General features: G+C 47.7%; 1 protein-coding gene across 1 annotated transcript; it reads left to right on the top strand.

Moving 5' to 3' along the window:
• The first annotated feature begins 2,597 nt into the window (after positions 1 to 2,597).
• Positions 2,598 to 12,639, top strand: LOC149337342 (uncharacterized). Its single transcript, XM_089554863.1, has 3 exons — positions 2,598 to 2,903; positions 6,877 to 6,914; positions 12,534 to 12,639. The coding sequence occupies exons 1-3, from the start codon at positions 2,598 to 2,600 to the stop codon at positions 12,637 to 12,639; spliced, it is 450 nt and encodes a 149-aa protein (XP_089410989.1).
• Positions 12,640 to 23,332: the final 10,693 nt, after the last annotated feature.

Below are 23,332 nucleotides of genomic sequence, written 5' to 3' on the forward strand. Positions count from 1 at the left end.
TTCGGCAGCTCAGGGCATTCATGCACACAGTGTTGTCCAGGTAAGCACATTGTGTGTTTTTTCCTGGTCCTGTGGATTTTACTTTCTTTCCTATAAAGAAAAAGTGTATTTGGTCAATGAAACGTTATGGTTTGGTTCTCATTAAATATTTTTGCAAGACCCTACAAAAGCCAGTTGGTCAATAGTGAATAGTTTGATTGTGTTTGCTAAGCGAGGTCTTTCTTATGCTTTTCAGATGAATCTGACAGAAATATGCAGACGTACAATGTATGCAATTTGTCATGAAAATAAAATGTATGTGCCTTTACTCACCCAAACACTCTTCTTTCATTCTAAGCCACATGCTTTGTGTGTATGCAATGCACAACATCCATAAAGGAAGAGCTTGTGTGTAATAGTACTTCATTTCTTCTGCACCTGGACTGCTATCGTACATGATTGAACGTGAGTCAAGACACGTTGATCAGTTACACAAATTAAGATTCTGGATGCGGTTGACAGCTTATATTCAACTTAACACTCCACGCCATCATTCTGGCCGCACCATGCATCAGCAGTGTCAGTATGACTTCAGAGGGCTTGCCAGTATGGTCGTCTGGCTTTAAAGTTTTGTTCAAGCCATTGGCGACAAGCCGCATCACTTGAGTACATGGAAAAAGGTCCAAGAAAGGTTAAACGTAAGAATACGTAAACAAAGTTTTTACGGTTGGCTTACGTATGAGTACACAGAGAAGGGTCCGAAAGAGTTAAACGTAGGAATACGTAAACTAATTTCTTTTTACGGTTGACGTACGTACTGAGTCCTTCTTAAGGACTTGCCGTGTTTCTCAAAGTGTCCGTTTATGAATTGCGGAAGGTGCTCGGCAACGCATTGCCTCCAGGTTTCTACGTAAACTTGAGCAAATTTTTTTACAGTGTACCAGATGCCGCTATCAGCAGCCCTGACGCGAGGAGGAGGAATGACGCCTCTTCTCCCCTTGTCGGGAGCCACTATTGGTAGCCACGCGTGAGGTGGAGGGTACGAATTCCGCGCGTTCACCGACCAGTTGTGCGAAGCCTCCGCAGCTGCTGCTTCTGGGATTTTTCAGGCACGAACGACGCGGCAGAGCCCGAGTAGCCCTACAAGTAAATAGACTCTGACGATGACGACAACGCTTTTTTACGTCGCAGGAGTTTCTTAAAGCTTTCGCGTTAAAACTACGAGCGGCACGTACGAAAATCAATATGCACAGAACCGAAGCAGTCGTCCGGCTTGGTGGGCGCGGAGAAGAGATGGCAACGGCTGTTAGTGAGCTCGAATATCTTCTCAGAGCTCCATTGGCTCGAGCGGGTCTCAGGTGAATGTCGTTGAAAAATTCGTGTGGCACCACAAAGCGGTAGTCGACTCAAATTCTGTTCAGTTGGGTGGCATAAATGCCCGTGTAGCAGGGGTATTACTTGTGATGTTTTTTTGTAGCCAGTAACATGCGTTGATATGTGCGAATGAAAGTCCGAAAGTTGACTTGGAGTAATTAGATTCCGGAAAAAAGGTATAGTTAGTTGTTCACGAGAAAACATATTCATTTCGACAATTTCCTGCAACGCCCACTGCCACTGCCATCATTTCCGATTGACACTTGGTTGTGAAGTGTTACAGCGTGCACCGAGAGCGCCATCCCATCGAGAGTAGTGTACTCTGTAATAGTGGCACTAGCGCATGTAACATAAGAGACACCATTGTTAGGTAGGAAGCTGCATTTTTTTGTATTTAAGCGGTACAGTTCCGTAGTTGGAAGTGATACAGCACGCTGCAGTGTGGTTGTGCCATTATCTATTGACAACAATAGAGCATGACAACAATCCAGAATTATTACCAGGCGGCTGGCCGCCGCCGGCAGAACGCACGAGGAGTTGCAATGCCCAAGACTGCTCTTGACAACTCAGCAACAGGAGACGCTCGCGCTCCGTCTTCTAAATGTCCACAAAAGACATTTTCACCAGTCTCCAAGTGGACGCCTAAGCCCACGGTCAGGATGAACCCTGACAATTACGTGATCGTGCTGCGCAGTGCGATCGCCCTCAAGACAGCATTTCAGCGGGGGAGCTCGGCGGTGCCATTTCGCAACTCATCGGCAGACAGCATATGAATGCGATTACAATTTCTCCCAATTGGGAGAAAAACATTATCGTCTGTGGCACGCAGAACCCCGAGGTGGCTCAAAAGCTTCTGACGGACATTCAAATTACCACCAGCAAAGGATCGCTCCCACTTCACGGACACCTCAAGCTCACCGGTAATGTGTGTCGTGGTGTGATTATTGTGCATAACCTAGAAACCAGCGAATCCATCAAAACATAGTGTGCAGTGGCGCGGTGGTGAATTAGTCCATGTGCGCAAGCTGGGAACATCGAATGTAGCTGTGCTAACTTTCGAGGGACGCAGCGTTCCGCGTTACGTCCGCTACAATGCAGAACTGACTCCCGTCAAGGAGTATAAGAAAACGGTGCCAGCGTGCTACCGTTGCGGCACGCTGGGGCACCGGGTGGACAACTGTCCCACCCCAGTCAAAGAAAGATGTGGCCTTTTTGGCCAGAACGTGGGGGTTGGTACTGCGGGGATGGCCCCCCACGGTTGCAATCCCATGTGCATATTATGCGGGGGCCCGCACCTCACCAGCTCCCGCGAATGCACCAGCAAATTCATCCGGCTTCCGCAGCCGGGGCCCAGGCCGCCAATCAAGCCACCCAAGGGAGAAAATTCCGGCGCGACACGGGGAAGTCACGCCACCGGCCGACAGCAAAGCAACCAGAAGACGCCACGGCCTCCCCCTGGCAAGACAGCAACGGTATCGCGACCACCCGTAGCAGCGGAGTTCCCAGCTCTCAGCGCTTCATCTGGCGGCGCCGCCTGCAACCAACCCAAGGTAGGCAGCTGGGCGAGGGTCGCCTCCTCTCCTTCCCCTCCTCCCCCACCAGCACCGCCGAGACGCAGGAACTCAAGCGCGAGCTCGCCCTCTTGCGAGCTCAAAACTAAAAACTAGCCAGCGAGCTTAACTCGCTCAAAGCCCAATTCCCTACTCCGCCCGCGTCGAGCGGCGAGGAAGAAAACATCACAGACAGAGAGATTCCTACTCCTGTGGAGAGTCGCGCCGCGGCCCTGGAGACCCGGGTCACCGCAATTGAAACACAATTGGCTGACCTCCCCAGAATCATCCACGATACCATTGCGCGTCAGGTGGAGAGTGTCATCGCACAGGTGACACAAGCCGTAACTCACATTATTCAAAAATGAATAAAAGACAATCCGCGCGTCCTTAAACGCGTAGGGCCCATCAGGGACGCTAACCGCCCCTCCAAATTCAACAGAGTTATTCCCGATGAGTTTGACTTCTCGGAAGACTCCTGCACGTCTGCGCCGGGCACTAGCGGACTGGGGAGTCTTAACAACGTAAACCCACCCTCCGCCTCCGACCATGGCCCCCAACCCTAAGTCGCGAGCAAGAACAACTCAGCCGCTTACACTAACGCAGTGCAACTGCCGTGGTCTCAAGAACCGCACGAAGCGGACTCATCTCCGCCTCCATCTTGAGACCTTTGAGTTCCTCGTTGCCGTGGTTGCCCTTCAGGAACCCGGCGCCGCGGCCAAATAACAAACTACACTACATTTCAACACAACCCGCAGACATGTATACTTGTTCACAAGCAGTATACTGCGCAGGAGGTCACGCTCCCCACAACACCGCCTGGTGTCAGTGCTGCTCCTAAAGCGGTCTGACCCACCTGTACACAGTCTAATCATTTACTGCCCACCTAAACTTAAGAACGTCACGTTCAATGAAATTTTCGCCCAAGCTATGCAGGTGGCTGGAAGGGATCCCCTTCTGATCGTCGGGGATTTCAACGCCCCGAGCAGGCTATGGGGGTACCCCCGGGAGGACAGACGTGGGAGGAAGCTTGCGGAACTTCTTTCCACACTTGCACTCACTTTACACACTGACCCCACCAACCCAACACGTGTCGGCAATACGATTCAAAGAAATACTTGCCCGGACCTCACATTTACACGCAACATACGCCATGCCGACTGGCTGAATACAGAGGACACTCTGGGTAGTCATCACTGTATAATCAACACAACCATTTACATGCGTCCCCTGAAACGCCCACTAACACAAGCTCGTGTCCCGGACTGGACGACTTTCCGCACCTCTCTACCCATCGTAGACCCCCTCCAGTCGGGATATGACGCATGGTCAAAATCGCTCACGTTTACACTCACACAACACGAAAAGCAGATACAGCTCACAGAAACACAAACGGACGTGGACAACCACTTGCTCCACCTTTGGGAGGCCCGCCGCAGCCTCACAAAACGATGGAAGAAACAGAAACATAACAGACGCCTAAAGAAACACATCCTCGAACTCACACAACAAGCAGCGGAATATGCCACTCAGCTAGCCGACACTAACTGGGTGGACCGGTGCAACGCGGCTGCGCGCCAGATGTCTGGCCGCAACACGTGGCGCCTATTCCGCGCTCTCATCGATCCAATACAAACACGCACGGAAACCCAACACCACTTACATAGGGCATTGCACAACTTTACAGGATCGACAACACAGCTAGCGCACACGCTCAGGGATCGATACCTCTGCACCACTAAGGACCCCCGGCCGGCGGCGTACTCCTATGCAGGCGAAGAGAACACGGAGCTGGACACTCCGTTTCAGCTCCACGACCTCCGGGCAGCCTTAAGCAAGATGAAGCGGGGCACTGCACCCGGGCGCGACAAGCTTACGGTCAAGCTCTTGGCCAACCTTCCCGACGCAGCCTACGCCGCGCTCCTAAAATACATCAATAGCATTTGGGACGGAGAGACTCCTCTGCCTCTCGAATGAAAATCGGCTCTCGTGACCTTCATTCCGAAGGCCGGCAAACCTATTGATGTGGAGAACCTTCGCCCCATCTCCCTCACGTCTTGTGTCGGCAAGCTGATGGAGACGATGGTGCGTGACAGACTCTCCGATTATCTCGAAACACAGCACATTTTCGCGGACACTATGTTCGGTTTTCGTCCTCACAAGTCAGCACAGGATATACTTCTGCAGCTCCACCACGACATTTTAGATCCTGTAGAATGTCCCCACAACGACAAGGTGGTCCTGGCCTTGGATCTTAAAGGCGCATTCGACAACGTCAAACATGAAGTAATGGTGGACCACCTCAGTAACACCAACTGTGGCCACAAAACATTCCATTACATAAGACAATTTCTTACAGACCGTCAAGCCTATATACGCATACAAGATGCGGAACACGGGCCATACACCATCGGCTCAAGGGGAACACCTCAAGGCGCGGTCCTGTCTCCCCTGCTCTTCAATTTGGCAATGCTTCGTCTTCCCTCCAAATTGTCTTCTCTGCCCGGGATACAGCACGCTCTTTATGCGGATGACATTACAATCTGGGCACGCAAGGTAACCTGGGCCGCATGGAGTCCTGCCTGCAAGCACCGGCAACCCTAGTCGACGGCTACGCGGCCTACTGCGGACTCCAGTGCGCCCCAGCTAAATCAGAATTTGTACACTTACGTCGCTCGCCTCGGGACACAACACGGCTTCGCATCAGTCTTTCCTCGGGACCGATCCGGGAGGCCAAGGAGACCCGCGTCCTTGGCCTCTTCATACACCACCAACGCAGAGTCGACACCACCCTAGCCAAACTTCGCACGGTGGGAGACCAGGTGGGCCGCATGGTCCGCCGGGTCTCCAACAAGCGGTGCGGATTACGAAGCAAGGATGCACTGCGGCTTGCCCATGCTTTCGTAACGAGTAGAATCCTCTACTCAACTCCCTACTTGCACCTGCGCAAACACGATGATGACCAACTGGAGGTCATCCTGCGGAAAGTCATCAAGCGGGCTCTCGATCTCCCGGTCACCACGTCCAACCAGAGGCTTCTGGCCTTGGGCGTGGTGAACACATTTCGGGAGCTTCGAGAAGCCCACTTAGTCAACCAATACAGGCGTCTTGCACAGACCACGTCCAGTCGCCGCCTCTTGAACTGGCTACACATCAAACATGACTACCACATTGAGGAAAGGGAGAGAGTGCCAGAACCCTGGAGACGCGCCCTCCGGGTCCGACCCCTTCCCCGCAACATGTCCAGAGAAGACCAGGCGCCAGGCGCGCGCAGAAGCGTTGGCGCGATACTTTGGTAACCAAGAACACGTGTATTACGTGGACGTTGCCGGCCCACACCACGGGGGGTGGTACACGGTCGCAGTTGTACACAACACAAACACAGTTAACGGGCTCACTTTCAAAGCCTACAACGTGACACATGCGGAGGAGATTTCCATTGCACTGGCTCTCACGAATCCCAAGTCAAAACACATCATCACCGACTCGCGAGGGGCCTGTCGGAACTACGAGTTGGGCTGGGCTCCCCCGCTTGCCTGGCGCATACTGGAATATAGCTGTCGATGCGAAGATCCAACTCCATGCAACCTGATTTGGGCCCCCGGTCACCAGGGACTCCAGGGAAACGAACAGGCCGATCAGGTCGCCCGCGCCCTCTCTCCCCGGCGATCTCCCTGTCCTTGGAAGGGTACTCCCAATCAGACAATCTGGCCCTTACATTCAAACAAATCACCGATTACTACAAGGAGGAGCACCGGCGCTACCCGGCCCCTTGTAAGGGTCTGGATCGCGCTGACGAGCGCCTCCTCATTAAAATTCTTACTAACACTGTACTGTGCCCGGCGGTGCTTAAACATTTCAATACATCCTTTGATGGCGCGTGCCAGTTCTGTGAGGAGGTGGCTGACACCTTCCGCATGGTTTGGGCGTGTCAATCAAACCCGTCTATCCCCCCCAACCCCAACCCCACCAGATAGGACTGGGAGGCGGCCCTGCTCGGCTGTCAAGACCTACCCTTATGAAAATTTCTATAGACAGTCCATAGACTGTCTATAGACTTTATAGTCTATGAAGTCTGTAGACTGTCTATAGACAAATCCTTTAGACTGGTCTATAGACAGTCTATAGATTTATGGCCATACACTTTTAGTAGACTTTTGTCTATAGACAGTCTATAGACAAATGTCTACTGAAAGTCTATAGGTCTATAGGAAGTCTATAGACACAGGTCTATATACAGTCTATATACGATCTGTAGACTTATGGTCATGCATTTCCTATAGAGCTGTCTATAGACCGTCTATAGACACTTGTCTATAGACGGACTATAGACGACCTATAGTCTTATGGCCATAGACTTCCTGTAGATTGCTGTCTATAGACAGTCTACAGACAAAAGTCCACTGGTCCAGTAGACATATGTCTATAGACTGTCTATAGACATTCCATAGGTGTGTGACCTGGCAGTGCCTTTTTCTATAGACAGTCTATAGACCTCTGTCTACTAAACTATTAGCAGACCATTATCTACAGACTGCGTATAGACTGTCCACAATCATTGAAAAAGGTCACCAGACAGAGTTCACACATGAAACAATCAATATACTTACAAATTTAGTTTATTTCCAAGCTATCCAGGCTGGGAATATGCAATACATGCACCATAAGAATGCACCACAGTAACATAAAAGTTGAAAGTAACAGTCCGGCTAGTTTCCTCAAAAGCATTCTTGTGGCCTGTTGTCTGCAGTAAATCATTCCGGCATGTTCACCTGTACAGCACAAAGGAAAAAAATAATATAAGAGGAACTGACAAAAAAATTCCCATTCCATCTCTACACATGCGCTTTACAATGCAAGGCATATCCTGGTTATGCCATTCTAGAAAGGCAATCTTGACCTTTTGGTTTGGTTTTATGGGGTTCAAAGACCCAAGGCGACACAGGCTACGAGACGCTAAAGTGAAAGGCTGGGGAATAATTTCGGTCACCTGTGCAGAGTACACAGGCCTTTAGCATTTTGCCTCTATTAAAATGCGACCGCCTAGGCCGGAATCGAACCTGCATCTTTCAGGTCGCCATACGAACATGATAGCCACTGAGCTATCACGCCGGCTCAATCATTTCAGTAAATACACGACAGATTATAAGTGCCGTCATAAAACATTGTAACAAAGACCCCTAATCCCTGGAGCACTCTACTCTGAATCTAGTACTGATATTGATTTCTGTATGGCAATACTGTTACAGCCAATACTGATCTCTTTATGGCAATCCTTTTACACTATTTTAACAGAAGACTTCGAACAATTGTGCCACATATCTGCATTGACTCGCAACGGGCTGTTAAGAATGCCACCTCCATACAACACAGATTCAGTGTACCTTACAGAGGGATCCAAAAAGGAGAATATTGCAGCATTTATTCTTATAACCGCTATAGAAGCGCTTCAGAATACCCTGCGTGAATTAAGCCTGGTACACCCGGCCAAATTTTTAACTGGCTCGGGTGTTGCATCGCTAAATGCACCTTGTAAAAAAGGTGCCTTTCGGCTAGACTGCTGGCATATTCATGGTGCAATTTACCGAGTGAAATGTCATTTCGTGGTTCCTTTTTGTTCATATAATGTTTGAGTGCAGTACTTGCGTGTTTAGATCAACGTTATCAGAAGCATTCGTCTGCCACTGCGAACAGCTGAAACAAGCGGCATACGCAGCAATGGATCTTGTCCATATGGCCTCATCCTCTGGGTAAAGTACCACTTCTTTTATGGCGGACAAGTCGTTTACCCAGATTAGTGCAAATGCGCCACCATAACCATTGCTGCGTATTCCGCTTGTTTCGGCTCTTCGTAGCGGCAGACGATGAATATTTGTGATAACTTTGATCTAAACATGCAAGTACTCCCCTCAAACATTATATTAACAAAAAGAAACTATGAAATGCCATCTCACGCATCAATTTACAACATGAATATGCCAGCAGTGTAGCCAAAAGGCACCTTTTTACAGGTGTATTTAGCGATGTAACGCCTAAGCCAGTTAAAGATTTGGCCGAGTGTACGTAAGCCGATACTCAAACGGGCACAAGCTATACAAAACCAGCTGGCAGAAGCAACCAGTTCACCACAGATTTGCGCCTATAATTTGAAGCACAAAGACGGAACAGCATACTCGTACATCTGCGCGCGCTCTTAGATACAAGCGGGTTGCAGCGCTTCCATGCCGCGCTCATTATTCAGAAAACTAATACTGCACACAGAGGCTGCAGCTGCGCCGTTTAAAAAGCAGTCGCGAAGTTGAGACAGCAAATTACTGTCACGATAAAATACCGCCTGAAATTCACTTAGTTTTTCCTTCAAGTGCAGCGCCAACAGCGCAGTAAAGAGGTGTGTTTCTTGCATGGAGGCAGCCTTACCCAACGCTGCTAGAAAAATCAGCGAAAGCATTTAACGTGCTCAAAGTAGGAAGTATTTCAATGAAACAAATAACGCCTTCAACAGGTGCAGCTATAATAACACGAGAGCTTAATTTAATTTTAGGCGCAAATAAGCAGCGAGTCACATCGGCGCTTTCGTAACGTAGCAGTCTGAAATCAGAAACACATACTTTGCCTCTCGCGCAAATGGTATTCTAGAAATCTGTGCACGCGTGAGCGGGATTCATGAACGAACCACTCGGAACGAAATGTAAGCCACCTCTTGTCGAGCCGACCTTTACCCAGCTTTCAAAATGAAGTGCCCGCAAGCCAGCGGCGGCGGCCAACGGCTCTGATGACAGACACGGACGAATCCATACGTGTCCAACGAAGGGGAGATGGGATGGAGCTCGTGGGTTCTTCGCGGTGTTTGAGGACGCCGGCCTTCGCGCCGGCAACGAATTTTATTCATCCATCACACTACAAGCATTCCTCCAGCGCCGCTTGAATACAACTTTGACAAACGTCTCGCGCTCCAGTCTATAGCGTTACAAGACACCTTTGCTGAAACGTCGGCGTCCACGACGCGCACCGAGCGAGCGTCCATACGTAGCAAGCAATGCACACCTCAAAAAGAACAGCACTCCATGGTCCAGACAGGCGATAACACAAAAATAAGAAAATAAATGTAATCCACCACTGAACGAGACTGTATGTAAGTACGTTTTCGGAGGTGCAAAGTAAATTCAGCTCACACGGCGCTAACTAACACACAGTTCCATTTCGGCCGTCATTAACAGGCTAAACGACATTTCTGGCCGCGCATCTACCTTGAAACACGAAAAATCTAGTAGACAGCTCGCGAGGAGCGGCTTATCATCAAGGGCATCGCACAGACTGCCTTTCCGCTCGTTAGTAAAGACAGCGGCACAGAGATAAGCGGCATTAGTCGAGAGCCCGATGGCTTCCGCCTTAGAAACGAAGATAGGACGTTTGTAACTGCGCACATAATCTGTTCTGCACACACAGCTCTGCTTAGAGTGGTTTAGGAGACCAAATGAATAAAATATAAACGTGTAGACTTGCTGTAAGCGGTCGATGAAGCTGGATTTTGAAGAAAATGTAATCCGCGAAAAACATGCCAACGCCATTGAAGCAGCCACGCACAGGGTTGTTTGCAGCCCGAATGATTTTCCGCCGTCTCGCGGTAAAATGGGTAAAACGTGAAACAGAAACCCATTTCACGGTCGTATCTTTATCGCTCGCACTCTTGCCGTGTGCAGCTTGACCTGATATCCAAGACCACAGAAGGCAATTGGTTTATAAGCTTAAATTCTTCGCTTACCCTCTAAAAATCTTATTGTTTTCGTGAAAACAGAACCGAAATCTAACTTCTTGTCGGTATACGCGCCGCATCTCCTACCGAATAGTACGTGGTACAATTCTCAAATAATAATTATAAGGTTGCATAGCATAACGTCTTTTTTGCGTGTGTTCGTGTTTAGAAAACTGATATGCGCCACATCAGTGTGTCATCGGCTCCGAAGCAACAGGTGCAAGGGTAGGAACGAAAAATACTGGCTTTGTGATAGTTGCGTTGCAGCACTTATTCACGTGAATACAAACTGCAAAGGTAGAAATGGCAGATGTTAATCGCACAGAGGACCAGGCTCTTTGAGATTAATCTAAAGTGTTTCTAAGGGATGGGCGCTTCCTTGAATTCTCACACCCGTATTTTCCCCTTTATTTTCAGGACGTTTTAAAGAGAAATGTAGAACCTTTGATGAAATGTGTCTGATTTCAGCGCGTTGGACAGTAACGACCGAAAGATGGAATGGAATTGTGTAGAGCGATTCCTTTAAGGGACAGCATATTCGTTCGATGTAGTACAGTTTGCGGGCGCCCTTACTTCAAGAACGGCTGCCTTTTTGGGTTTACTTGTTAGCATTAAGTATTTAATTGTATTGACAATATACGTCACGGTATAACGAAAAGGAGCTTGTCAATGCTCCTGAAAACAATATACAGGAGGGTGTTGTAATGGCTTTAGGCAATACTTTTTAATTTCCGTAATAGCGAAGGAGGTGGGTTACTCCCGACACAGTTGTGGTCACTAGATGCAGGTCCCCTCAACATGCAGTGCAAAAATGAATTGACATTGTTCTGGACTTAGTCGAAAGTCAGTGTATCGAACATTGTTAGATAAAATTACGATTGTTATAGACTGGTCTATAGGCAGTAGACTATCTATAGTGTACAGTCTATAGACGAAAGGAAATTGAGGTAGTTGTAGACTGTAGTCTATAGGGAGTCTATAGACCGTCTATAGACAAAAGGAAATTGAAGCAGCTATAGAACTTGGTCTATAGAGAGTCTATAGACCGTCTATAGACGAAAGGATATTGTGGCAGCTATAGACCTTAGTCTATAGACCGTCTATAGACGAAAGGAAATTGAAACAGTTATAGACTTTAGTCTATAGAGAGTCTATAGACAAAAGAAAATTGAGGCAGCTATAGACCTTAGTCTATAGCGAGTCTATAGAACGTCTATAGACGAAAGGAAACTGAAGCAGTTATAGACTTTAGTCTATAGACAGTCTATAGACAAAAGAAAATTGAGGCGGCTATAGACCTTAGTCTATAGCGAGTCTATAGACCGTCTATAGACGAAAGGAAATTGAAACAATTATAGACTTTAGTCTATAGACAGTCTATAGACAAAAGGAAATTGAGGCGGCTATAGACCTTAGGCTATAGCGAGTCTATAGACCGTCTATAGACGAAAGGAAATGGAGGTAGTTATAGACTTTAGTCTATAGTGAGTCTATAGACCGTCTATAGACAAAAGGAAATTGAGCCAGCTATAGACTTTAATCTATAAAGTGTCTATAGACAGTCTATAGACAAAAGGAAAGTGAGGCAGCTATAGACCTTAGTCTATAGAGAGTCTATAGACAGTCTATAGACAAAAGGAAATTGAGGCAGCTATAGACCTTAGTCTATAGAGGGTCTATAGACAGTCTATAGACAAAAGGAAAGTGAGGCGGCTATAGACCTTAGTCTATAGAGAGTCTATAGACCGTCTATAGACAAAAGGAAATTGAAGCAGCTATAGACTTTAGTCCATAGATTTTCTATAGACTGTCTATAGACAAAAGGAAAAGAGTCTATAAAAAGTGTATAGAAAGTCTATAGGCCATTTTTATAAGGGTAAAGAGCCAAAAGGCTTTGGTTCAACGGACGCGGGCGGCGTTGCTTGCCAATGGGGCACCGGAATAGGGGCTCCACCCAGTATTGTAAGGGGAAAGGGCCAATAGGGTCCTACCCCAATCACCTTTCTGTAAAAAACTTAATTTCCTATAAATGTTTTTCACCACCACCCTTTGAACGCAACGCTTTTTGAGGAAACGAAATGCGCTGTAATTCTCAGTGATGTCGGTGGACACCTTAACCGCACCGTACAGGTAGGGAGGAAGTGGCAGTGAAAGAAGAAAGAGAGGCCGTAATGAAGAAACTGTAAATTGTATTTGAGGAAAGGAAATTACGCAGTAACTGTCTCACATATCTCGGTGGACACCCGTCACAACGCGGACACATCTGTCGACACGACTGCCGACGCGGACGCAGACACGGCTGCCGACACGGATTGCTAACGAGAGCATGAGGCATTAAAGGCTTTAGCCTTAAAAATTGGAAAGCGCTTAAGCTTCCTCTTAAGGAGTGGAACGCGACAGCGTGTTGCAGCACTGCCAGGGAGTCCACGGGACACCATCGCCCGTCCAGCGCTATAAATTGGTAAATTGGTTTTTGCGAAAAGGAAATGGCGCAGTATCTGTCTCACATATCTCGGCGGTCACTTGAACCGCGCCGGAAGGGAAGGAAGGAGGTGGGATTGAAAGAAGAAATTACGAGGAACTTTAGCGGCTAAAGTGGTGAAAATCGAAGGCCTGAGTTCTGCATTCTGCTACGCGATTGTTCACTGCAGATTTTGTTGGTGCATTAATTAACTGCTAATTAATGACGCTTAAGCTTCGCCTTTAGGAGTCGAACGCGACAGTGTGTTGTAGCGCTGCCACGGAGTCCAAGGAACGCCACCACCCGTTCGGCGCGATGCGTTGCCCTTTGAACGCAACGCTTTTTGAGGAAAGGAAATGGCGCAGTAGTTCTCTGTCATCTCGGTGGACACCTGAGCCGCACCGTACAGGTAGGGAGGAAGTGGGAGTGAAAGAAGAAAGAGGGGCCGTAATGAAGACAATGAAAATTGTATTTGAGGAAAGGAAATTACGCATTAACTGTCTCACATATCTCAGTAGACACTAGTCGAAAATTGTATTTGAGGAAAGAAGTTGCGCAGTAGCTGTCTCACATATTTCGGTGGACACCCGTCAAAATTCGCGCGCGGTGACGTCACGAAAATTTGGACGAATCTGAAACGCGGACAAATACGCCTTGCTCGTTGGTAAATTGGTTTTTGAGGAAAGGAAATGTGTCTGTCTCTCATATCTCGGTGGACACCTAAACCTCGCCGTAACGGGAAGGGAGGAAGATGGGGGTGAACGAAGACACTGTATTCACTAGACGCACCTTTGTTCATTCCAAACCATCCAGCTGGCATGGCGGAGTGGTAGCGTGCTCGACTCGCACTCCGGAGACCGGGGCTCGATTCCCAAGCTCGGCCAATTTCTTACTCTGTTTTATTTATTTATCTGGTCTGCTTAGAAAGGTTAATTAGACTAATTGGTTAAGTAAGCAATTAACTAAACTCAATTAAACTCACTTGGAGGATCACTAAACGATCCCTTTAATTGGCTGCGTGGTTAGTAGCCAAAGTACAATTTGCCGCGTTTGAAATTCGCGCACTGTGACGTCACGACCGTTTCGACCAATTGAAAAGCGTGACATTTCTATCGACAGCTCCTGCTTACAACGATGAGGCATTAAAGGCTTCCGCGTGCCGCCGCGGTGGCTTAGTGGCTATGGTGCTCGGCTGCTGGCCCGAAAGACGCGGGTTCGATCCCGGCCGCGGCGGCTGAATTTCTTTGGACGAGAAATTCGAGACCCATGTACTGTGCGATGTCAGTGCACGTTAAGGAACCCCAGGTGGTCGAAATTTCCGGAGCCCTCCACTACGGCGTCTCTCATAGCCTTAGTCGCTTTGGGACGTTAAACCCCATAAAACCAAACCAAACCTAAAGGCTTCCGCCTTACAAGAGAGAAAGAGGAGCCGTAGTGCAAGTCTCCGGAAAAATTTCGACCACCTGGGGATCTTTAATGTGCACTGACATCACACAGCACACGGGCGCCTCATGCGTCTCACCTCCATCGAAACAATGCCGCCGCGGTCGGCCCTTATAAAAATGGTCTATAGACTTTTTATAGACTCTATAGCCATCCTATAGACTCTTCCTTTTGTCTATAGACAGTCTATAGAAAATCTATGGACTAAAGTCTATAGCTGCTTCAATTTCCTTTGGTCTATAGACGGTCTATAGACTCTCTATAGACCAAGGTCTATAGCTGCCTCAATTTCCTTTCGTCTATAGACAGTCTATAGACCCTCTATAGACTAAGGTCTATAGCCGCCTCAATGTCCTTTCGTCTATAGACTGTCTATAGACCCTCTATAGACTAAGGTCTATAGCTGCCTGAATTTCCGTTCGTCTATAGACTGTCTATAGACTCTCTATAGACTAAGGTCTATAGCTGCCTCAATTTCCTTTCGTCTATAGACTGTCTATAGACACTTTATAGACTAAAGTCTATAGCTGACTCAATTTCCTTTTGTCTATAGACGGTCTATAGACTCTCTATAGACTGAAGTCTATAACTACCTCTATTTCCTTTTGTCTATAGACGGTCTATAGACTCGCTATAGCATAGGGTCTATAGCTGCCTCAATTTCCTTTTGTCTATAGACTGTCTATAGACTAAAGTCTATAACTGCTTCAATTTCCTTTCGTCTATAGACGGTCTATAGACTCGCTATAGACTAAGGTCTATAGCTGCCTCAATTTCCTTTTGACTATAGACTGTCTATAGACTAAAGTCTATAACTGCTTCAATTTCCTTTCGTCTATAGACGGTCTATAGACTAAGGTCTACAGCTGTCACAATTTACTTTCGTCTATAGACGGCCTATAGACTCTCTATAGACTACGGTCTATAGCTGCTTCAATTTCCTTTCGTCTATAGACGGTCTATAGACTCTCTATAGACTACGGTCTATAGCGGCTTCAATTTCCTTTCGTCTATAGACGGTCTATAGACTCTCTACAGACTACTGTCTACAACTACCTCAATTTCCTTTCGTCTATAGACTACACTATAGATAGTCAACTGCCTATAGACCAGTCTATAACAATCGTAATTTTATCTAACAATGTTCGATACTCTGACCTTCGACTAAGTCCAGAACAATGTCAATTTCTTTTTGCACTGTATGCTGAGGGGACCTGCATCTAGTGACAGCAATTATTTCGGGATTCCCCCACTTCCTTCGCTATTACGGAAAGTAAAATGTATTGCGTAAGGCCATTACAACACCCTCCTGTATATTGTTTTCAGGAGCCTTGACAAGCTCCTTTTCGTTATACCGTGACTTATATTGTCAATACAATTAAATATTTAATGCTAACAAGTAAGCCGAGGAAAAGCAGCCGTTCTTGAAGTAAGGGCGCCCGCAAACAGTACTACATCGAACGAATACGCTGTCCCTTAAAGGAATCGATCGACAAAATTTGATTCCATCTTTCAATCGTTACTGTCCAACGTGCTGAAATCAGAAACATTTTATCAACGGATCTACATTTCTCTTTAAAACGTCCTGAAAATAAAGGGGGAAATACGGGTGTGAGCATTCAAGGAAGCGCCCATCCCTTAGAAACATCTTAGATTAATCTCAAAGATCCTGGTCCTCTCTGCGATTAACATCTGCCATTTCTACCTTTGCAGTTTGGATTCACGTGAATAAGTGCTGCGACGCAACAATCACAAAGCCAGTATTTTTTCGTTCCTACCCTTGCACCTGCTGCTTCGGAGCCGATGACACGCTGATGTGGCGCATATCAGTTCTCTAAACACGAACACACGCAAAAAAGACGTTATGCTACGTAACCTTATAATTATTATTTGAGAATTGTACCACATACTATTCGGTGGGAGATGCGGCGCGTATACCGACAAGAAGTTAGATTTCGGTTCTGTTTTCACGAAAACAATAAAATTTTTAGAGGGTAAGCGAAGAATTTAAGCTTATAAACCGATTGCCTTCTGTGGTCTTGGATATCAGATCAAGCTGCGCACGGCAAGAGTGCGAGCGATAAAGATACGACCGTAAAATGGGTTTCTGTTTCACGTTTTACCCATTTTACCGCGAGACGGTGGAAAATCATTCGGGCTGCAAACAACCCTGTGCGTGGCTGCATCAATGGCGTTGGCGTGTTTTTCACGGATTACGTTTTCTTCAAAATCAAGCTTCATCGTCCGTTTACGGTAAGTCTACACGTTTATATTTTATTCATTTGGTCTCCTAAACCACTCTAAGCAGAGCTGTGTGTGCAGAACAGATTATGTGCGCAGTTACAAACGTCCTATCTTCGTTTCTAAGGCGGAAGCCATCGGGCTCTCGACTAATGCCGCTCATCTCTGTGCCGCTGTCTTTACTAACGCGCGGAAAGGCAGTCTGTGCGATGCCCTTGATGATAAGCCGCTCCTCGCGAGCTGTCTACTAGATTTTTCGTGTTTCAAGGTAGATGCGCGGCCAGAAATGTCGTTTAGCCTGTGAATGACGGCCGAAATGGAACTGTGTGTTAGTTAGCGCCGTGTGAGCTCAATTTACTTTGCACCTCCGAAAACGTACTTGCATACAGTCTCGTTCAGTGGTGGATTACATTTCTTTTCTTATATTTGTGTTATCGCCTGTCTGGACCATGGAGTGCTGTTCTTTTGGAGGTGTGCATTGCTTGCTACGTATGGACGCTCGCTCGGTGCGCGTCGTGGACGCCGACGTTTCAGCAAAGGTGTCTTGTAACGCTATAGACTGGAGCGCGAGACGTTTGTCAAAGTTGTAGTCAAGCGGCGCTGGAGGAATGCTTGTTGTGTGATGGGTGAATACAATTCGTTGCCGGCGCGAATGGCCGGCGTGCTGAAACACCGCGAAGAACCCACAAGCTCCATCCCATCTCCCCTTCGTTGCACAAGTATGGATTCGTCTGTGTCTGTCATCAGAGCCGTTGGCCGCCGCCGCTGGCTGGCGGGCACTTCATTTTGAAAGCTGGGTAAAGGTCCGCTCGACAAGAGGTGGCTTAAATTTCGTTCCGAGTGGTTCGTTCATGAATCCTGCTCACGCGTGCACAGATTTCTCGAATACCATTTGCGCTAGAGGCAAAGTATGTGTTTCTGATTTCAGAATGCTACGTTACGAAAGCGCCGATGTGACTCGCCGCTTATTTGCGCCCAAAATTAAATTAAGCTCTCGTGTTATTATAGCTTCGCCTGTAATTGTTTCATTGAAATACTTCCGACTTTGAGCACGTTCAATGCTTTCGCTGATTTTTCTAGCAGCGTTGGGTTAGGCTACCTCCATGCAATAAACACACCTCTTTACTGCGCTGTTGGGGCTGCACTTGAAGGAAAAACTAAGTGAATTTCAGACGGCATTTTATCGTGACAGTAATTTGCTCTCTCAACCTCGCGACTGCTTTTGAAACGGCGCAGCTACAGCCTCTCTGTGCTGTATTAGTATTCTGAATAATGAGCGCGGCATGGAAGCGCTGCAACCCGCTTGCTTCTAAGAGCGCGCGCAGATGTATGAGTATGCTGTTCCGTCTTTGTGCTTCAAGTTATAGGCGCAAATCTGTGGTGAACTGGTTGCTTCTGCCTGCTGGTTTTGTATAGCTTGTGCCCGTTTGAGTATCAGCTTAAGTACACTCGGCCAAATCTTTAACTGGCTCAGGTGTTGCATCGCTAAATGCGCCTTGTAAAAAGGTGCCTTTTGGCTACACTGCTGGCATATTCATGTTGTAATTTAACGCGTGAGATGGAATTTCATAGTTTCTTTTTGTTAATATAATGTTTGAGTGGAGTACTTGCGTGTTTAGATCAAAGGTATCAATATATTCATCGTCTGCCGCTATACGAAGAGCCGAAACAAGCGAAATACGAAGCAATGGTTCTGGTGGCGCATTTGCACTAATCTGGCTAAACGACTTGTCCGCCATGAAAGGAGTGGTACTTTGCCCAGAGAATGAGGCCATATGCACCAGATCCATTTCTGCGTATGCCGCTTGTTTCAGCTGTTCGTAGTGGCAGACGAATGTTTCTGATAATGTTGATCTAAACACGCAAGTACTGCACTCAAACATTATATGCACAAAAAGGAACCACGAAATGACATTTCACTCGTTAAATTACAGTACAGCATGAATATGCCAGCAGTGTAGCCTAAAGGCACCTTTTTTATAAGGTGCATTTAGGGATGCAACACCAGAGCCAGTTAAAAATTTGGCCGTGTGTACCAGGCTTCACGCAGGGTGTTTCGAAGCGCTTCTTCTATAGCGGTTATAAGAATAAATGCTGCAATATTCTCCTTTTTGGATCCCTGTGTGAGGTGCACTGAATCTGTATTTTATGGAGGTGGCATTCTTAACAGCTCCTTGCGAGTCAATGCAGATATGTGGCACAATTGTTCGAAGTCTTCTGGTACAAATAATGTAAAAGGATTGCCATAAAGAGGTCAGTATTGGCTGTAACAGTATTGCCATACAGAAATCAGTATCAGTACTGGATTCAGAGTAGAGTGCTCCAGGGATTAGGGGTCTTTGTTACAATGTTTTGTGACGACGCATATAATCTTTCGTGTATTTACTGATATGATTGAGCCGGCGTGATAGCTCAGTGGATGTCATGTTCGTATGGCGACCTGAAAGATGCAGGTTCGATTCCGGCCTAGGCGGTCGCATTTTAATATTGGCAAAATGCTAAAGGCCTGTGTACTCTGCACAGGTGGCCGATATTATTCCCCAGCCTTTCACTACAGCGTCTCGTAGCCTGTGTCGCCTTGGGTTTTTGAACCCCATAAAACCAAACCAAAAGATCAAGATTGCCTTTCTAGAATGGCATAGCCAGGATATGCCTTCCATTGTAAAGCACATGTGTAGAGATGGAATGGGAATTTTTTTTTTCAGTTCCTCTTATATTATTTTTTCCTTTGTGCTGTGGCGGCGGTGGTCGATTCGTCTTTACGCGAAATGACCAGCGCGTCTCTCCGAGGCTGCACAGCTGCAGAGTCCGAGGAAGTAGCCGTTGCTCTAGCGGTGGCGGAGGGCTATAGAACCGGGCGGTCGCTAACAATACTCACCGACTCTCAAACAGCCTGCCGAAATTACATGAATGGCAGGATAGGTCGTCACGCGCTCCGTATACTCCTCGCAGCGAGCGACAGAATTAAAAACCAGGAAGAACAAAGCGACAAGATCCCACACAAAATTGTGTGGGTACCGGGGCACACGGGGGTGGCAGGGAACCAAGAGGCCGACAGGATAGCTCGAGGATACATTACTTTCCGAGCATCCGATGAGCCCGCGGAACTCGCGCCAGCACCCAGGGATTACTCGGCCATACTACAAAACTACAGAGGCAGAAGATTGCGGTATCCCCCACCGCACAAATCTCTCAGCAGAGAGGAAGCTGTCACTTGGAGACAATTACAAACAGGCTCTTTCCCAAACCTACATATACTAAACAAAATGCACCCTACCATATACGCGGACAAATGTCCCTGGTGCGACGGAAAACCTACCCTATACCACATCACATGGGCCTGCCAAAACATAGACGTGGTCCCCAAAATACAAAACCCGAGTGCGGAGCAGTGGGAGACTCTGCTGTCCAGCGACCGCTGCGAAGACCAACAAGGTCTGGTACAGCGAGCTCAACGGGCGGCAGTGGCCAGCGGAGCCCTGGACTGAGGGCAACCGACCACTGATTAGAGGCGAACGACTTCGACAGAGAAGGCTCCTGGGGGTAAAATCAAAGAGAAAACGTCTCTGAAGATGCTCCCAAACCGCAGGAAAAAGGACTAGAGTAAAATAAAGTTTTTCCTTCCTTCCTTCCTTCCTTTGTGCTGTACAGGTAAACATGCCCGGACTATTTACTGCAGACAACAGGCCACAAGAATGCTTCTGAGGAAACTAGCCGGACTGTTACTTTCAACTTTTATGTTACTGTGGTGCATTCTTATGGTGCATGTTTTGCATATTCCCAGCCTGGATAGCTTGGAAATAAACTAAATTTGTAAGTATATTGATTGTTTCATGTGTGAACTCTGTCTGGTGACCTTTTTCAATTATTGTAGACAGTCTATATGCAGTTTATAGATAATGGTCTACTAATAGTTTAGTAGACAGAGGTCTATAGACTGTCTATAGACGAAGGTCTATAGCACTGCCAGGCCACACACCTATGGAATGTCTATGGACAGTCTATAGACACATGTCTACTGGACCAGTAGACTTTTGTCTGTAGACTGTCTATAGACGGTAATCTACAGGAAGTCTATGGCCATAAGTCTATAGGTCGTCTATAGTCCGTCTATAGACAAGTGTCTATAGACGGTCTATAGACAGCTCTATAGAAAATGTATGACTGAAAACAGCGCCATAAAACTGCACAGATAAGAGGTCGGGCTCATTATCTCAAGCACAACATATCGCATTATCAGCTGTCGCTGAATATTGCGTTTAGACGTGGTGACCGTCATGTCATTTGTTGTTTTTTTAAAGGCTTAACCACAGAGTAAGAGATATGCGGGTTTTGAGGCATCACACGCGAGCGTGGACTGCCAGCCTTCGGTCGTAAGGATGCAGATGAGCAGTGGAAGCAGAAATTAAAACATGGCCGGGGCACTCACGCATGTTTTATATCATGGCGCAGGGGCACGAGTGTGTGAAAGCAACTGGTTGTAACGGCAGTAGATCTGAATAGGCTGGGTCGCTCGTGTTATGTGGCGCCTGGTTTGGCGCATGTTCTCTGTTCGCGGTGGCCTCGGAGACCGGCGGCAGCGCGGTCTTTTTGCGCGACTTGTAGTCGCTTGTGTGAATACTTTGTTTTGTGGCGGCGACGCTGCTTAGCTTAGGCCCGCAGGCAGCCTGCCCGGGCATTGTGCCCGACGCTGCAGAACCTGCCCCTCCTCCTGTGGACGTTTCTGTCTTACCGGTTGGACCAGGATGGAGAAGCGCTCTTTCTGCAGCGCTGGCACACCCGCTTCCTTGTTTTGCGGGGAGGAAGGCTGGGAGTGCCAGCCTTGCTGTATTAACCTCTTCCCAGTGCCTTTTGAAGTGATTTCACCTTGAAGTGTGTGTAAGGCCGGCTTCGCTGTGCCTTTGAGTGGTGCATTTCGTCTTTTGCATTTGTGTATTTGCCTTTGGGTGTTCCCTTTGTTCTCTTTAGGCTAGGGTGTTGCCTTCTTTCTAGCGTATCGATGCATTTCTTCCGTATATGCCTTTCCTCAGCCAGGCATTGCGTATTACCAGTCTTTTTCGGCGCCTGATGTCCTGTCAGCACGATTATAACATCTCCTTCCAAGGGAGGGCGTTCTGTCTGTTTGCATTTGTACACAATAAACTTCTCTGTGTGTTCGGATAATCCCGCGTTAGGTCTGCGGCGATAGATAATTGCTACTGTTTTAGGATCGCCCGCGGGACCTAGAGAACCTCAAGACCTGGGAGGACTGGGAGACCCTGCTGCGCTCGGAGGACCCGGCCGTGCAGACCATCGCCACCGGCCGTGCTGCCAGTGTTATGGACCTTCGGAACATAAACACTTGAGTGCAGTGGGGTCGTGCGGGGACCCTGGGGCGTGCCCCGAATTCCTCTGTAAATAAATTTTTCTCTCTCTCTCTCTGTAAATAAAGTTTTCTCTCTCTCTAGGATCGCCGACAACGGAAATTGAAAGCCGTTGGTTCTTAATAGATAAAACACTGTCAGCGGCTTTTTTTCATTTCTTTTAAGATTGCATCGTCTCTTCCCATCCCCGCCCCTATTATGCTTACAAACTTGTAGAGGCACCCGACGAAAGCCTGCACGTACTGGTAGTAAAAAAATTTGCAGTGGTTTAGCTCTCGTTAAACCGGATAAATTGGGTAAGTAATGGTGTGCGCCTTCTTCTGGCGATTCTTCGGCGCGTTGCCTTCGCCTGGTAGCATTGCCGATTTTCTTAACAGTCAGGTGTTGAGATTCATCGGCGACCGATGACGCGGAACCACTCTGCGAGGTAGAATGTTGTCGCCGAGCTGCGTCCTTAGCACGACGCTTTGCAAGACGTTATTCACGCTGTTCTGGCGTCTCTCGTGCACGTTGCAGCTTTCTCGCTTCTTCCTGTCACTGTCACTTCTCCTTAGAGGACTGCAGAGCAAAGCATTCACGCCAAGGCAAGCGTGCATTTACAGACTCTTCTCAGCGCGGGAGCATGGGTGCCGCCATATTTGGTGACGTGACCATTCCGCCACGCTGTCATGGAGGCCACAGAACGCCGCCGCCCGTTCGGCTGTACTCCTTGCTCGTCGGTAAATTGGTTTTTGAGGAAAGGAAATGTATATGTGTCGCATATCCCGGTGGACACCTGAACCTCGCCGTAACGGGAGTGATGGAAGATGGGAGTGAACCAAGACACAGTATTCAATAGATGCGCGCATGTTCATTCCGAACTATCGAGCTGGCGTGGAGGAGCAAGGAGAAAAAATAAAGCTGGCGTGGAGGAGTAAATAGCGTGCTCGTCTCGCACTCCGGATACCCTGGTTCAATTCCCTAACTCGACCAATTTCCTACTCGATGGTATTTTTATTGCGAAAGCAAATTCTGCTCGAAGTTTGAGCCCTTCAGCGTCGTCCCGGCGGTGCAACTACGTTTGACCTTTAGCATGACCTCCGCTGTGACGTCACGCCAGACGGAGAGAGACAGAGCCCCAACTCGTCTCGTCGCGGTCTTCCCAGCGTAACCACGGTGCGCCGAGCAG

This window comes from Amblyomma mixtum, chromosome 7 (assembly GCF_055824585.1).
Source record: "Amblyomma mixtum isolate Tamu chromosome 7, ASM5582458v1, whole genome shotgun sequence".
NCBI classification, from domain to species: domain Eukaryota; kingdom Metazoa; phylum Arthropoda; class Arachnida; order Ixodida; family Ixodidae; genus Amblyomma; species Amblyomma mixtum.

Bases quoted from the DNA above. Each gene is read 5' to 3' on its own strand.
- LOC149337342 (XM_089554863.1), top strand. From the start codon at position 2,598: ATGGCCCCCCACGGTTGCAATCCCATGTGCATATTATGCGGGGGCCCG. The intron at 2,904-6,876 runs GTAGGCAGCTGG...CAACCCCACCAG, and splicing joins CCGCCTGCAACCAACCCAAG to ATAGGACTGGGAGGCGGCCC. The intron at 6,915-12,533 runs TACCCTTATGAA...TTTTTATAAGGG, and splicing joins CCTGCTCGGCTGTCAAGACC to TAAAGAGCCAAAAGGCTTTG.